The sequence below is a fragment of the Urocampus carinirostris genome, chromosome 18, assembly GCF_059441175.1.
Source record: "Urocampus carinirostris isolate Australia breed hairy pipefish chromosome 18, RoL_Ucar_1.0, whole genome shotgun sequence".
Classification (NCBI taxonomy): domain Eukaryota; kingdom Metazoa; phylum Chordata; class Actinopteri; order Syngnathiformes; family Syngnathidae; genus Urocampus; species Urocampus carinirostris.
This window is the reverse complement of record NC_142366.1, coordinates 21,327,028-21,341,109: the sequence shown is the minus strand read 5'-3', so window position 1 is coordinate 21,341,109 and position 14,082 is coordinate 21,327,028. Positions and strand designations below refer to the sequence as shown.

General features: G+C 38.8%; 2 protein-coding genes across 8 annotated transcripts in view; one reads left to right on the top strand and one right to left on the bottom strand.

The window, feature by feature from the left end:
* The window catches only part of tpk1 (thiamin pyrophosphokinase 1), a 93,407-nt gene extending 85,208 nt beyond the window's left edge, over positions 1-8,199 (top strand). For all 6 annotated transcript variants that reach the window (XM_088322391.1, XM_088322390.1, XM_088322392.1 and 3 more), the window contains one exon: positions 6,835-8,199. In XM_088322391.1, the coding sequence (XP_088178517.1) occupies positions 6,835-6,980 (146 nt within the window). In that variant the 3' untranslated portion in view covers positions 6,981-8,199. The remainder of the gene's footprint in view (positions 1-6,834) is intronic.
* Positions 8,200-9,389: 1,190 nt separating this feature from the next.
* On the bottom strand, positions 9,390-12,960 carry sec61g (SEC61 translocon subunit gamma). 2 transcript variants are annotated; one of them, XM_088322393.1, is made up of 4 exons: positions 12,817-12,960; positions 11,462-11,561; positions 11,278-11,380; positions 9,390-9,530 (listed from the first exon to the last, which is right to left on the bottom strand). In XM_088322393.1, exons 2-4 carry the CDS (start codon positions 11,553-11,555, stop codon positions 9,521-9,523), a joined length of 207 nt encoding a protein of 68 aa, XP_088178519.1. In that variant the 5' UTR covers positions 11,556-11,561; positions 12,817-12,960; the 3' UTR covers positions 9,390-9,520. The 2 variants fall into 2 exon arrangements, with proteins under 2 accessions (XP_088178519.1, XP_088178520.1); XM_088322394.1 differs by lacking the exon at positions 9,390-9,530 and having other exon boundaries at positions 11,274-11,380.
* Between the last annotated feature and the right edge of the window lie 1,122 nt (positions 12,961-14,082).

Below are 14,082 nucleotides of genomic sequence, written 5' to 3'. Positions count from 1 at the left end.
CCACCCCTTTTCTCCCACTCTGTCTCTTTCACTCTCTGTGTCTCTTTTTCTCTTTCTTTGTTGCTATTTGTCTCTCTCTCTCTCTCTGTGTCTTTTAACCTATTTTGCTCTAACTTCCTTTTTTCCTTTTCTCTCTTTTCTCTTTCTCTCTTCATACCCTTCGCGCTTTCTTTTCTCTTTTCTCTCCTTCTGTCTTTCTATTTCTCTTTGGATTTTTTTCTTTTCTTTCTCTCCCTTTCTTTTCCCCCTCTCTCATGATTTTTTATCTTTTGTTTCTCACCCTCTCTCCCTCTCTCTCTTTCTTTGTCCCGCCCTCACTCCTTTTCCCTCCCTCTTTCTCTTATACCTTTATCTCTCTTTTTCTTTCTCTTTAATCTACTAGTCCGGCCCCCCGACAGAATGTTTGTTCTATAATGTGGCCCCCGAGTTAAAATGAGTTTGACACCCCTGCCCTAAAGTGTTCATATGACTCCCTATGGGTGTGTGAGTGTGTGTGTGAAGCACATTGTAAAGCGCTTTGGGAGGTCTTCATTGACTTGAAAAGCGCTATATAAATGCAGACCATTTACCATTTATATGTAATCAAAACATTAATGATCTGCATATTTGTGTCATGTTCATGCCAGGAATTAGTTCACTGCATGTCTAAATGAAATTTTGCATATTATCAACAGTTATAATTATTATAATAATTACAACCGACTGATTGGAAAACAATTCTTTGAAATATATGCTGTAGAATAGAAGTGTGTTTTAAGCTTAGATTTAAACATTTCCACTGAGGTTGCAGATCGAATCTTAGGGGCCGGTCACACAGCCGTTTGCGGCTGAATCACGGCTAAAATTTTGCGGGGTTTTTTTGCCCGTGGTTGCCCGGGATGGAAAATGCGCAAATTTGGCCAACCCGCTGTTCATCTGTGGTATGGCCGGAAAAAAGACGCCGGCGACTGTTCCGCTTCCTCATCGCGTCATTTCTGCGTCATTTTCTCGTGTGGGCCACGGGTGTAAAAGCTCCCGAGCCGGTGTTGTGCCCAAATCCGACTCCTACGCAACAACCACACCGCCCCACCCCCCCGCGTGACTTTTTCATCCACGTTAACAAACGCATTTTGTAGAATACGATCGCACTTTATTGTTTAAATAAACGCGTTATATAGACTAGGATCTCCCAATTGTTATAATTAGCTCGCTTTATAGTTTTAATAAGCGTTTTATATAGAATACGATCGCTTTCGTTGGAAGCGCAGCAGAATGCGCGTTCACGCGAGGGGGGGAGGATTTTATATACGGTGTGCATTACTGTTCGTTTACGTTCACAACAAAAACAAAGACGGAATGGATTAAGTTGTATTACATTTCCAACAAATGCAAGACGATGTGGTTTTAGTTATATGTACGCCATTACATTTCTTAAAAGTGAGATAAAACGAGGTAAAGGTAGTTGTATTAGCGAGAGGATGCAAATCACGGCACCGGGCTGTAGCAATCTTAATCGCACAAGACACAGTCCCGTAAGGATCAAGATTTCAAGCTATGGCACCAATTTTATTTTGTTATCCTGAGAAGAAATGCCTAGAATTAGATATGGATTAAGTCGAGAACACTAAGCTGACGGGGGAGGGTGTTTAGGGGAGATTGTTCTATCTTCTTTATTCATTATCCATTATCGATCAGTTCATAATACGCTACAAAGCTTAAGAGCCGGGACTCTTACTCTCAACCAAAAGGCCAAGCTAAGGTCCCAGATTTAAAGTCTTGCTGCGAATGCACCGAAAGATTTATTCGAAATGAAGAGAAACTACGCTGACGGGGATCCATGTTCACCCCCTTGACGTCACGAGCACAAATGACGTGTGCTCGGCATACGCGCTGTTTATACGCGGAGAAAGGCGTTGACTGTCACACGCGTAACACGCTAATTTCACGTAATAACACCGCGATACAGGCGCAGAACATGCTATTACCATGCTCCACCCACGATTACCCGCTGAAATTTCCCGTCCTGCCCATGTGTAACCACGCTCTGGCCGCGGCCAGAGCACGTCGTTCCGCGTCATTACCTCGTGTTGACCACGTGTGCGGCACGCGGTTTAACACGTGCTCAAACTTTTGAGCAGCTCAAAAGTTTTGAACGCGGCCAATCACGTGAAAATTTCCGACCGCGAGTAAAGCACTGCTCTATCTCGTCTATATGGCGGTCTCAAAACGTCCAACAGCGCTCAACGGCATCTGCTTCACTGCCAGAAATTTCTGGCCGTGGTTCAGCCTCAAAACGCTCGTGAAGGGCTGTGTGCCCGCGCTCTGAAGAATTGAGCAGCGCTAAATAATTTCGCGCTGCCACCCGCGCGCGAATTTCCGACTGCGTGTTAAGCACCGCTGTTTCTCGTCTGAATTACGATCTTAATGCGTCCAATGGCGTCCGCCTCAAAGGCAGAAATTTCTGGCCGTGATTCAGCCGCAAATGTCTGTGTGACCGGCCCCTTAGGGGGAAGAGCATTCAACAGCACCGAGGCCCAAATGGAGAACGCTTATCGAACCTGCGGATCTCTTCTTGGCTCTTGGGATCACTCGTAGACCAGCATTTTCAGAGCGAAGACACCGGACCGAGACATAGGGGGAAATTAAATCTGAAAGATAAGATGGAGCAAGTCCATGCATGATTTTTTAGAATACTCACAGAACCTTAAAATCACATCTTAACCTAACAGGGAGGCAATGCAGGTTAGTTAAAATTGGGGTAATGTGATCAAACTTTCTTGTCTTTGTTAAAAGCCTCGCTGCAGCATTTTGTACCAGCTGAAGGCTCTTGATTTTGGACTTCGGGAGACCGGAGAGTAGTGCATTACAGTAATCGAGACGGGAGGTAACAAACGCATTAATTATAATCTCCGCATCCGACTGAGACAGCATAGGGCGAGTTTTAGCAATGTTGCGAAGATGGAAAAAAGCCGTTGTAGTAATATTAATATGTGTTTGAAAGGACGGATCGGGGTCAAATATGACACCTAAATTTTTGACTGAGTCACTGTGGGTGATATTACATTGGTCAATGTTCAGAGCCGTTTTTGAGAACAAGTCACGGCATTTAGATGGACCAATAACTAGCATTTCAGTCTTTTCAGAGTTAAGGCGCAAGAAGTTGAGTGACATCTATTCTTTTACCTCAGTGAGGCAGGCCTCCAAATTTCCACTGTTTAGCGTGGAAGATTCCTCCATCGGAAGATATAGTCGAGTGTCATCTGCGTAGCAATGAAAACTGATATTTTACATACGAATATTATCACCTAATGGAAGCACGTAAATGCTGAAAAAAAAGGAGCCAAGTACTGAACCCTGCAGAACACCACAAGTAACACTAAAGGGCTCAGATGTCATTTCGCCATATTTAACACAGTATGTCCTACTAATATTTACAATAAGGTATGTTGAAGGAGGTGAGGCTCCAAACGCTGCTTTGGCTATCAACTCTTGAGGATTCAGGTTGGACACCTCTGAAATTAAGACAAATTTGGACCAACAAAGGGGATTTTTGCTAATATTCAACATTGACTGTTTTACTTTTGCCTCACTGTAGCAATCTACACATATGTTTAAGTTGTTATGCCTGAATCGGCTGACGTAAGAATACAAATGGACTTTTCCAGAAAAGCCCGACAATGCATTTTTGTACTGTATTGATGGTTTTATAATTGCAATTTGATGGAGGTAGCATTAGGCTTTGGCTTAAGTCGGGTAAACACTGGCGCTAAATCCATGGCCCGTCCACCCGTAGTGAATCATCTGGACCACTAAACCTAAACGCTTCCCGATCCCGGCATTTAATTTGACTCAACAGTCGAACTGCAGGGGTCACAACTAAGCTTCGATATGATTTATTCGACGGCCAATTTGCAGCAGACGGCGAAAAAGTTAATGAAAGCGATCGTCTCCCGAGTTTCGCCCTTGTTCTATTAGACACAGTCCAACACATCCACTTTTTCTGCTCAAGTTGTTAGTTGCAAATGATGCGTGAACAAATGGAATGCTAAATGGAATGTTGACGTGCAAATTCATATTTCACCATTTACTCTCACGGTGAAGGACATCCGCTGTTATTTCCGACATTTGTTGGAAATAATCTTCGCCTTAGAAACGGCTGTTGCAAGCTTTATGTGCCGGTTTTTGTAAGTCGGCTCCCCAACAATCAAGAGCCGATTCCCTTCGAGACGCTTTTTTTTTCCTCGTGCGATTGTTGGATATGCATTCTTTCCATGAATTCTGTTTGTTTTTTTTTTACTATATATATATTGAGTAATTAAAAGATTAAAATTTCTTTGTTTTTAATGTATTTTTTATATATCTGTCAATATTCGTATTTATGTTTTCTGTGGGTGGCAGCATGGTGGCGCAGTGGTTAGCACTTGTGCGGCACACTTCTGAGGTCATGAGATCGAAACTTTCTGTGTGGAGTTTGCATGTTCTCCCCGTGCTTGCTTGGGCACTCCAGTTTCCTCCCACATTCCAAGAACATGCAGTTCAGGTTAATTGGTCTGTCCAAATTGTCCCTAGGTGTGAATGAGCGTATGCCCTGCAACCGACTGGCAACCAGTTCAGGGTGTCCCCTGCTCACTGCCTGAAGATAGCTGGGAGGGGCTCTAGCGCGCCCGCGACCCTACTGAGGATAAGTGGTGCAGATAATGTTATTGTTATTGTATAATGACTTGTTTACCTGATAGCCCATTTTGCACATCTGTTTAGCTGCTCCTCTTGCACTCTTTGCACTACTGTGTAATACTATACATAGCTATAAATTATTTAGCATATTATCAGTACTCCAATGCTCTAACTCAGTACAATATTTGTTTATTTCTGTACATTCAAGAAAACTGTGTGGGTCAGATGTATAGACATTTCGTTCTGTATACACGAGTACAAGAATGACAATAAAGTATATCTGAATCTGAATGGATGGATGGATGTTTCCTGTGTTTTTCATGGATAATGTATTTCATGATTAGCTTTTTCCCATGCAAAATTCAAGATTTTGCTTATATTTCATAGTTTATTTGTTGTTGGACTGAAAAGTGAACGTTTTCAATTTACATTTGGTTGTGTCGTGTGTTTTTCAGAGATTCTGTGTTGCCTGATTTTAAAGTGGCTCAGTATATGAAGGTTCAAAGTTTAAATTTGCATATTTATTCGTGCACTGTGTATATCATGCAACCCTTATTTCTGATTAGAAATTGGTTTATAAATTTGTAGCACTTTTTCTTGCCTCCAACTAAGTACATGACAAACGTAGTTGAATACAGGCGGCCAGGATGAAAAAAAAATGTATTGGCAACGTAAAATATGAACACTATTCTAACATTTATTTAATGTTTTTCAAAGTTAGATTTATCATCAGATATATATCAAACCGTTTTTAACATGGTGCTTTTGGGGGTTTTTATTTACATCTTTTTAGGCAACTTAACGTTTTCTCCATTCTCTAACATTTGTCTCTGGTACAGTGAATTTTTGGCTCCCTGCTCAATTTCTGTCATTTGAAAAAATGAATGGATGAATTAAAGCGGGGGTCGGAAACCTATGGCTCGCAAGCCAGATACGGCTCGGATATAAAAATGAGACCTTCGTTATTGTCTTGCATCGTTCCAAATATGAATATGGCAACAATGATTGTTAACCATGCAAAGCCATAATAACACTGATAATAATCAGGGTCCGTTCCAACTACAGTTACCAATCACGGTGTTACACCAACATACCCTATTGTGGCTGTACATTTCTAAGGAATCGTTTAAATGGAAGCTCATTAAACAATAAATATTTACACTTTATGATGAAAACCCAAAGAACAAACTGTAAATGTCAATACCCATAAAAGCCAGCAACACACTTAGAGCAATTTGATTGGGTGAAAGGTAAAGAAAGATGTGTGGAGATATGTACACATAGCGCAAGCACTCGCTCCTCTCTAAATATGTAGGAATCCTATTTTGCAGTACTCTGTGACATTTTTACAATAGAACTTTGCTTGCAACTTGTTTTGAAACTATTATTTAGGACGAAAATGAAAAATGAGCCTCAACACTCTTAAGTTACTGTGGGAGGGAGACATATTGTACGTGGTATATTTATATCGATATGGGACAAAGGCTTTGGCATTATTATCATTTCATAATATTAATCAAATCGTTAAATGTCTCACAGTGAAATAAAATGCGCTGAATAATTAGATTTTGTCTGGAGAACAGGTTCGGAAGTTTTGTCTTAAATTGGTGGTTTGGGGGAGGCACGCTGGAAGGGTGGTTAGCGCACAGCCCCACAGTGCAGAGGTCAGGGTTCAAGTCTAGCTACTGTAGCCTCCCCGTGCAGAGTTTGCATGTTCTCCCCGTTTTTGGTCCAAATTGTCCCTAGGTCTGAATGAGCGAATGAGTCGTCTGTCTCTTTGTGCCCTGTGACTGGCTGGCAAACAGTTCGAGTGTCCCCTACCCACTGCCCGGAGTTAGCTGGGATGGGCTCCAGCACCCCCGCGACCCTTCTGAGGATAAGCGGTGCAAAAAAATGGATGGATGGATAAATGGTTTGGCTCCATCGAAAAAAATCTAAATAATTTGCTTTTATGGCTCTCCGGTTCAAAAAGGTTCCCCACCCCTGCATTAAAGCAGAGGAAGAAAAACAATCTCAAGAGCCGTTAGGGAGCCGAAAAACCCGGCTATTTTTAGCGAGCCCATCTCTAAAGAGCCGGCATTCCAATCTCTACCACTTGAGGTCACTGTTTTTCAGATGTTTGTCTAAATCGAAATGCTTTTGAGTTGAAGCTTCTTTCATTTCCTCGTGTCCGTCTTTCAGATAATCAGATTCTGCAATTCGGGAAGCTGGTGAGCACATCCAACACTTACGAGACGGTTTCTCCTGGACAAGCCAGGAAGTGCGTAACAGTCAGCAATGACCAGCCTTTGCTTTGGAGCATGGGCATCCTTAAAGGACTGCGATGAGAGAACCATCTTATTACTTTTAAATAGTTTGAAATCCTCATGTGGTCAGGTGCTATCATTTTTTCTTTTAGTGAAATAGATTTTTGTATCAATATTTAATATCATGCAGTGTGTTTGTTAATGATTCATGGAGATGTCATTTTTTAATGTAACATTTATTTGTATAGTCTGGCTATAGACATTGGTAGTCAACAAACTAGTTGGAATTGATTTCTAATACAGTGGAACCTCGGTTCTCGACCATAATCTGTTCCAGAACCCTGTTCGAAAACCGATTTGGTCCATCACAGAAAATCGTTTTTCCTATTAAAAGTAATGTAAAATCGTTTTAATCCGTTCCAACACCCTAAATGTTTACCAAGAACGTAAACATGAAGCTAACCCAGGCTAATCGTTTGTTCGCGTTAGCGTAATCTTCCTTACGAAAGATTACGCTAACATGCACGTGTAAAAATTAAGAAAAAGGATTATGAATAGGATTTCTTACCTTTGTGGTGGACGGTGGGGAGAGAAAAATCATCTAAAGTTTTTCAACCTCTTCCAAAACTTGCGGCAGTTGCTTGCTTATAGCGCTCACTTCCTTAGCCGCATCACTCGATTTCACTGCCTCCTTATTCTTTACTATCGTACTGATAGTAGATTTAGCCATGCTGTATTCACTAACAAGATCGGAAATTCGTACACCTCTTTCATATTTAGCTATTATGTCTTTCTTTAAGGCAATATTTGTATGAACAACTAGTTTTTTTTGTCACCTGTCCTGCTTGCACCGACCTTCTTCGGAGGCATAATTAGGGTCTAAAACACCCGTACGCCGCTCAGCATCGCACCCTAGCGTACCGGCGTTCGAACTCCGATTTTTTGACCGAACAGCGAAGAATTTCTCGAAATTTTTGGTCGAACACAGATTTGTCCGAACTGAGAGGCGTTCGAAAACCGAGGTTCCACTGTAGTAGGTAAAGCTAGCATAAATGCATTTTGCAAATCAATGTAAACAATTATTTATTTTTAAAGGTGCTGTACGGAATTTGGAACTGATTTACCAGATGATGTCATCTTTTGGCATGTATCCTCATTGCAGCCTCTGTCAAGCTCACAATTTTGCACGTGCATGTCTTAGACACGCTCGAATGAACTATTTTTGGACTGTACTTGAAACACACCTACACTTGCTTTCACCGTTTAATGGTATAGGGAGAAGCAAAAAAATTAATTATGATTATGAGTTTAAGACCCCTGCTCTTAACTGACCACACACAGGAAGAGGTGTCTAATACCGAAACTTGTATTTCAGAATGGATAAAAAAAAAAAGAAAATTTGGAAAAGAGAATCCTGTGAGCATTTTAAGTTAAAAGTGCCTCTAAGACAATATAGCCTTAAAATAACTGAAAAATACAAATAAAACAATTTTTAGTGGTTAAAATATAGTGACTAACAACTGGTTTGAAAACCTCTTGTGATGATAAGTGTTTCCTCTAGATGGCACTCTTTGACTAAAGATGCCCTCCTAGGAAGAAAACCTCTCATGTACCCCAAGAGAGTGCCACTGCCGCCTAGTGTAGTGGAGGTGCAGATGCATGTTATTCTAAGACGGTTTAAAAAATAGAGGTCAAACACAACCCAACTTTCTCTATCTTTCTTTACCTCTCACTCTCTTTTATCCACCCCACTCTCTGTGCCTCTTTTTCTTGCTTTTTAACATGACTTGACTATCTATCTCTATCTTTCTATCGTTTACTCTCACCCATTCTCTTTCTATTTGTATCTCTTTCTCTCCTCTCTATATTTCTTTTTCTGTATTTGATTCGATCTCTCGGTTTGTCTTTCTGTCTCTCTCTCTTGTACTATCTCCACCTCTCTCCCCTTCTGTCTCAATCTCTCTGTGTCTTCTTTCTCTCTCCCTCTATCTCTTTTGCTTTTTCTCTTTCTTAATGTTCTCTATTTTCCCCTCTATGTCTTTGTGTTTTTAGTTCTCTTTTTACATTACTTGCTCTTTCTGTTTCTCTCTCTTTCCCTATCTCTCTGTAACTTTCTTGCACTCATTCTCTTTCGTTGTCTATTTGTATCCATCTCTCTATCTTTCTCTACCTCTCTATATTTGTCTTTCTCCATATATATATATTTCTCTCTTTTTGACAGAGCCTCACGCCCCCCAAGAGTGGCCCAGCCCACTATTTGAGAACCCCTAGTTTAAACCAAGAGCACAACCTAGGAGAAAAATGAACATTGCCTGATTTTTTTCTTGACCATTTTCTTTATTTTCATAGAAAACGTCTTTTTTGTAATTTGCCATAAACTGGAACAGTAATCTACAGAAGATTTGTAGTATTTTAAAGCTCTGCATTGGCTATGGAGAATGTTACCAATAATCTTTATCATTCATGATTGTTTTTAAAAATAAAGTCGTCTGCATTTGTATGAGTTTTATTTACAAAGTGAGAGAGAAATGTCAACAGAAATGTAAAAATGTCCTCCTTTCAGTTCCCTCCATCACAACTTTGCTGCGCTGCAATCTCCTGGTCCTGGGTATTTAGGGCATCTAACCGCCACTAAAAGAAGAGAAAGAAATGATTAAAGTGCAGTTGGAGGTGAAAGCTTGATCAAATGGCAGCAGGTACGAAAAATACTTTTGGTACATTTTTGTTGTAGTGTCCCACTAAATTGTATTAAAGGAGCCACACACTTGTATCCTAATAGTTTTGATCGAATCAGATCAAAGATCTTCTGATGCACTGACAACTAGGGTCTTGTAAATATTTGTGTTATTTTTATCTTTTAAGCCTTTATTGCATGTATATTTAGAAGTTCCATGTCTCATCTTGTTTTAAACAATGTTCACTACATTGTTATCAAAAAAAAAAGAAAATTCTGACAGAAAATAATATAACAAAACAAAAACCTGGACCGAGACACGTCTTTTGTGATACATGTTTAATATATATAAGGGTGCATGGAATTAAAACTAGAGTAAGAGCTACTGGATTTGTGTATTACTGCTTTTTACGCATTTATGTTGTAGATTACAGCAATGATTGATCCGTTGAAAAATGTCACGGAGCAAAATGCAAAACATTGCTTGCACGGGGAATCGAACCCATGTCGCTGAGACGAGAGCGTCAAAACCCAACCACTAGACCAGTGATTTTCAACCAATGTGCCGCGACACACGAGTGTGCCGTGAGAAATTATCCAATGTCTCTTTTTAAAATCAAAAAGTTTTATAAAACATTTATGAATCATTTTCTGCACATATGTCATTGTCAAGTGTCTAATGTAAAAAATGGGGGTATTATAAATTATATTGTAATTAAACATATTGTTCAGTGTCATTTTATAACATTTTTGCTTAGTGGTGTGCCGCAAAAATTTTCCACTGTAAAAAAAAAAACATACCCTAGCTGGAAAAAAAGGTTGAAAAACACTGCACTAGACTACTGGTGATACAGATTACACATGAAGAGGCATTATCATCTCATCGTCACAGTATTTTTTACCCATGGTGCCAGGGACAGATATCAGAAAATGAAGAAAACAGAAAGTCGACCTGAAAGATATAAATATACGCAAAACAGCACAGCACACAAGATACTCCTGTGTATCTGATGATGAATCAGACTTTATGTTTGCTCATATATTTATATCTCTAACATTTCTCTAAAATTTGTATTTGTATTACCAACAGTTTCGTGGTTAAGTTGCAGCGCTATAGCGACCAAGGTTCAATTCCTGTTGCATACAATGTTTTGTTATTTTGGTCCGCCCCTTTTTTTCATTAATCAATCATTGCTTCAGCGACAGACTGCTGCTACAGACTGAGATCATTTCTTCCTCATGCCATGAGGCTCTTTAACTCCACCCAGGGGAGTAAAAGCCCACATTAAACCCCACCCCTACATTTGCATATTACCCTATTCTTATTACAGTGTGTATATTCCGTAGCACTATTTAAATACTCTATATAAACACGTTATATTGGGTATTTTTGTATTCTATATCTTATATTTTATCATTTTATTTTCAACACAAGGATACTGCTGGAAGAGTGAATTTCCCTACGGGGATAAATAAAGCATCTATCTATATAATACGGTGGTATTCCGTAAAAACTGGTGTAGTACATTTCCAATTCACATTGGTAATCTATATATATGGTGCACCAGGCTAAAATTTCTGGACAGGTTGTGTTTTAGATGTGCCTTATAGTCCAGAAATTATGGTACATAACAATGTTCTTTTCCACAAATAAAAACAAAAAACCTCGATAAAAACACTTGGTTGGAAATGTATATGACTTACACAATGATGTTGTTGATGGGGATATGAATGAGTTTAACGAAAAACCCAATGAAGCCCATGATGGCGAATCCGATCGCAGTGGCCATTGCAATTTTCTGGAATTCTAGGAAAAAACAAGCACAAGTTGAATTCACTTTCACACAAACTAACAAATGTCCTGACAACAGCAAGAAGCTGCACAGACCTTTCCTGTCGGGTTTTGTGCATCTTTTCACCAGCCTGATGGAGTCTTTAACAAACTGCCGACTGGGCTCCACAAACTGCATGACTTGATCCATTTTTGGCTGAAAAAAGAAAAGCATTGCTTGGCTGAAAGCTTAGTTCTTCTCGCTTCTACTTCTTGTAATCATAACAACGTGTACAGTATCGCTAGCACGCTAAAAACTTCACGTTTTTATTGTTATATATCTCGTGCATCCATACAGTATGTTTGGTGCAAAGTGTAAAGAAAAGGCATGCCGCTTCTTTGGAAATGAAAGTGGGATAAGAAAGCTTGATGCGGTTGAGAAAATGGTCAGAACGCATTTTTTTCAGCCACTTTTTACCACGGAGGAGGACCTCTTGAAGCGCATCTTCCAAAAGTAAATTAAATTCAACTTTGTTTATCTTTATGGAGCATATTATTTTATGAAATGTTTATTTTTTCAGGACAGAACAATACAGGTTACAGATACAAGCCTTAAACATACTTATATAAACCTTAAGCACCAGTCTTGGGATCAAGAGGTCGCAGGTTCGATTCCTGGCTCCTCCGTGTTGTATGTCGAAGTGTCCTTGGGCAAGACACTGAATCCCTAATGCCACCAATTTGCTGGTCGGTGCTTTGCCAGGCCGCTATTGGTGTGTGAGTGTGTGTGAATGGGTAAGTGCTTTGGGAGGTCATTGACTAGAAAAGCGCTATATAAATGCAGGCCATTTACCATTTCAAAATATAGCACTGAAGCAACTTACAAACAAATTCAACTTACGAACGATTGTCCGTAATAGAGCTGCGTTTGAAGTTGAAATTAGAAAATGATTAAGGAAAATATATAAATTTATATACGTATGTTTATTTATTTTTGGGGGGGACACTAACATTCTTAACTATATTCAATGTTTATAAATATTCAGAATATTGAATATTAAATTCAAGATTTTGCGACAATGGCTCTTTTGGTCAAAAATGCTCCAGACATACTTTGTTTTGGTTCGTTATGGCCATTTCAACATTTTGGGTTGCCGAAACCAAAGCTAACAAAACGATCGAGTGCTTACGTTGACATAAACTGTGTACTTTTATTCATACTTCATACAATACGAAACTACTATATACTGTTTTTATTCATCTGCAGTCTTTAAGGGAGAAAAACTTGCAGTTTAGCGATTTCTTGAATCGTCTGATTTTCGAGCACTGTGAATACAACGATAGCATCGACGTAAACTAAAAAATATATAAACCTTAAAAAGAATATCAAAGGACCCAAATTCTTCTAATGAAACATGTAATTTCTAGAAAGTATTTTTCTGTTCTAAATAATATAATATTTCACCTCTTACCTTGTTAAAGTGGATTTTACTGAGAGGAACGAAGCGAAGAGAAGCCACGTAGCTCTGTGGATATGTTAGAAGGCTGACGTATACATAACACGCGCATGCGCAAACTTTGTTTTTCGTTCATCCTCTAAAGTCACACATTGTACACACTGCCACCTAGTAGCTTGGAGAAATCTCTCGTCTATGAGGCCTTGATAAATAAATCTTTTTCTTATTATTTTTTTCTGTTTACTCATACTCACCAATCTTTTTGAGATTCAAAAGCAGTATATTTTATCGGGCACTCTGTTTTTATTCATGAAACATAATATCTCTCATGTATATAAAAAAAACAATATTTGCGTGTTAAAAACCGGAAGTGGCAAACTTTCACCAAAACGGGTCTCGCTTCAAAATAAAGTTGAACAACGATTTAGTCTCAGTCAAGTTTTTTTTTATCTAAAAAAAACCCGCAATTTTAAAATAAGATACAAATAAAGGTTCAGTAGGCATTTTTTAAGATGAAAAAGTGAGTAGTCTAAAATGTAATGGGGTATTGTTGTCCAATCAAGTCATGTTTATTTCTATAGCCCTTAAGCAAAATAATTCACAAAGGGCTGAGTAGGTTACCGGTGCATTTATTTTATTCTAATGCAAAATTCCCATCACAGTACTTTGTTTGCAAAATAGATGAATACTCACGGTACTTCGTTCTATAGATTTCTTTGCAAAACCAAAAAACTAACGCTATCATTTTTCGCGTTGGACCTTTTACCCCTTAAACATATTTGCTGCCTCTTTTTAGAACAAATAAATCGTCAATTTATTTAAATTTAAAACTAAAAACAAATCCTGACACTAGACTAATACTGTATTTTATTTGAAATAGACAAAATATATTAATTTATAATTTATATTTGTCTACAACTGCTTTAATTTGAAGCGAGACTTCTGCGCTCAATAAACCGCTCCTACCATCGCAATAGATTTTCAATTTGGTAAAATTGGGTTGGTAAAAAAAGCCATCTTTTAGTATATTTGCTTTCTTCCAGATGGTGGCAGCAGATTACTATTTTATAGTATCAGTATCTGCTCAAGAGGCAATACAGGTTGATATATTTATTTACGTATTTGTTTCGATGAAGCTTTTTAAGATTGGACTGCAAAAACATAAAAAGATCAACAAGTAAGGTCGAAATCTTGCACGTACTTTTGCTGGTTTAATGTATGTTCTTATTTTACTAGAGAAAAAGACTGGAAAAAGTAAGAACGTAGGGAAAAATGTTCTAC

Excerpts from the sequence above, each read along its gene's own strand:
- sec61g (XM_088322393.1), bottom strand. The coding sequence starts at position 11,555 with ATGGATCAAGTCATGCAGTTTGTGGAGCCCAGTCGGCAGTTTGTTAAA. Across the intron at positions 11,381-11,461 it reads CACAAAACCCGACAGGAAAG|AATTCCAGAAAATTGCAATG; the intron begins GTCTGTGCAGCT and ends GTTTTTTCCTAG.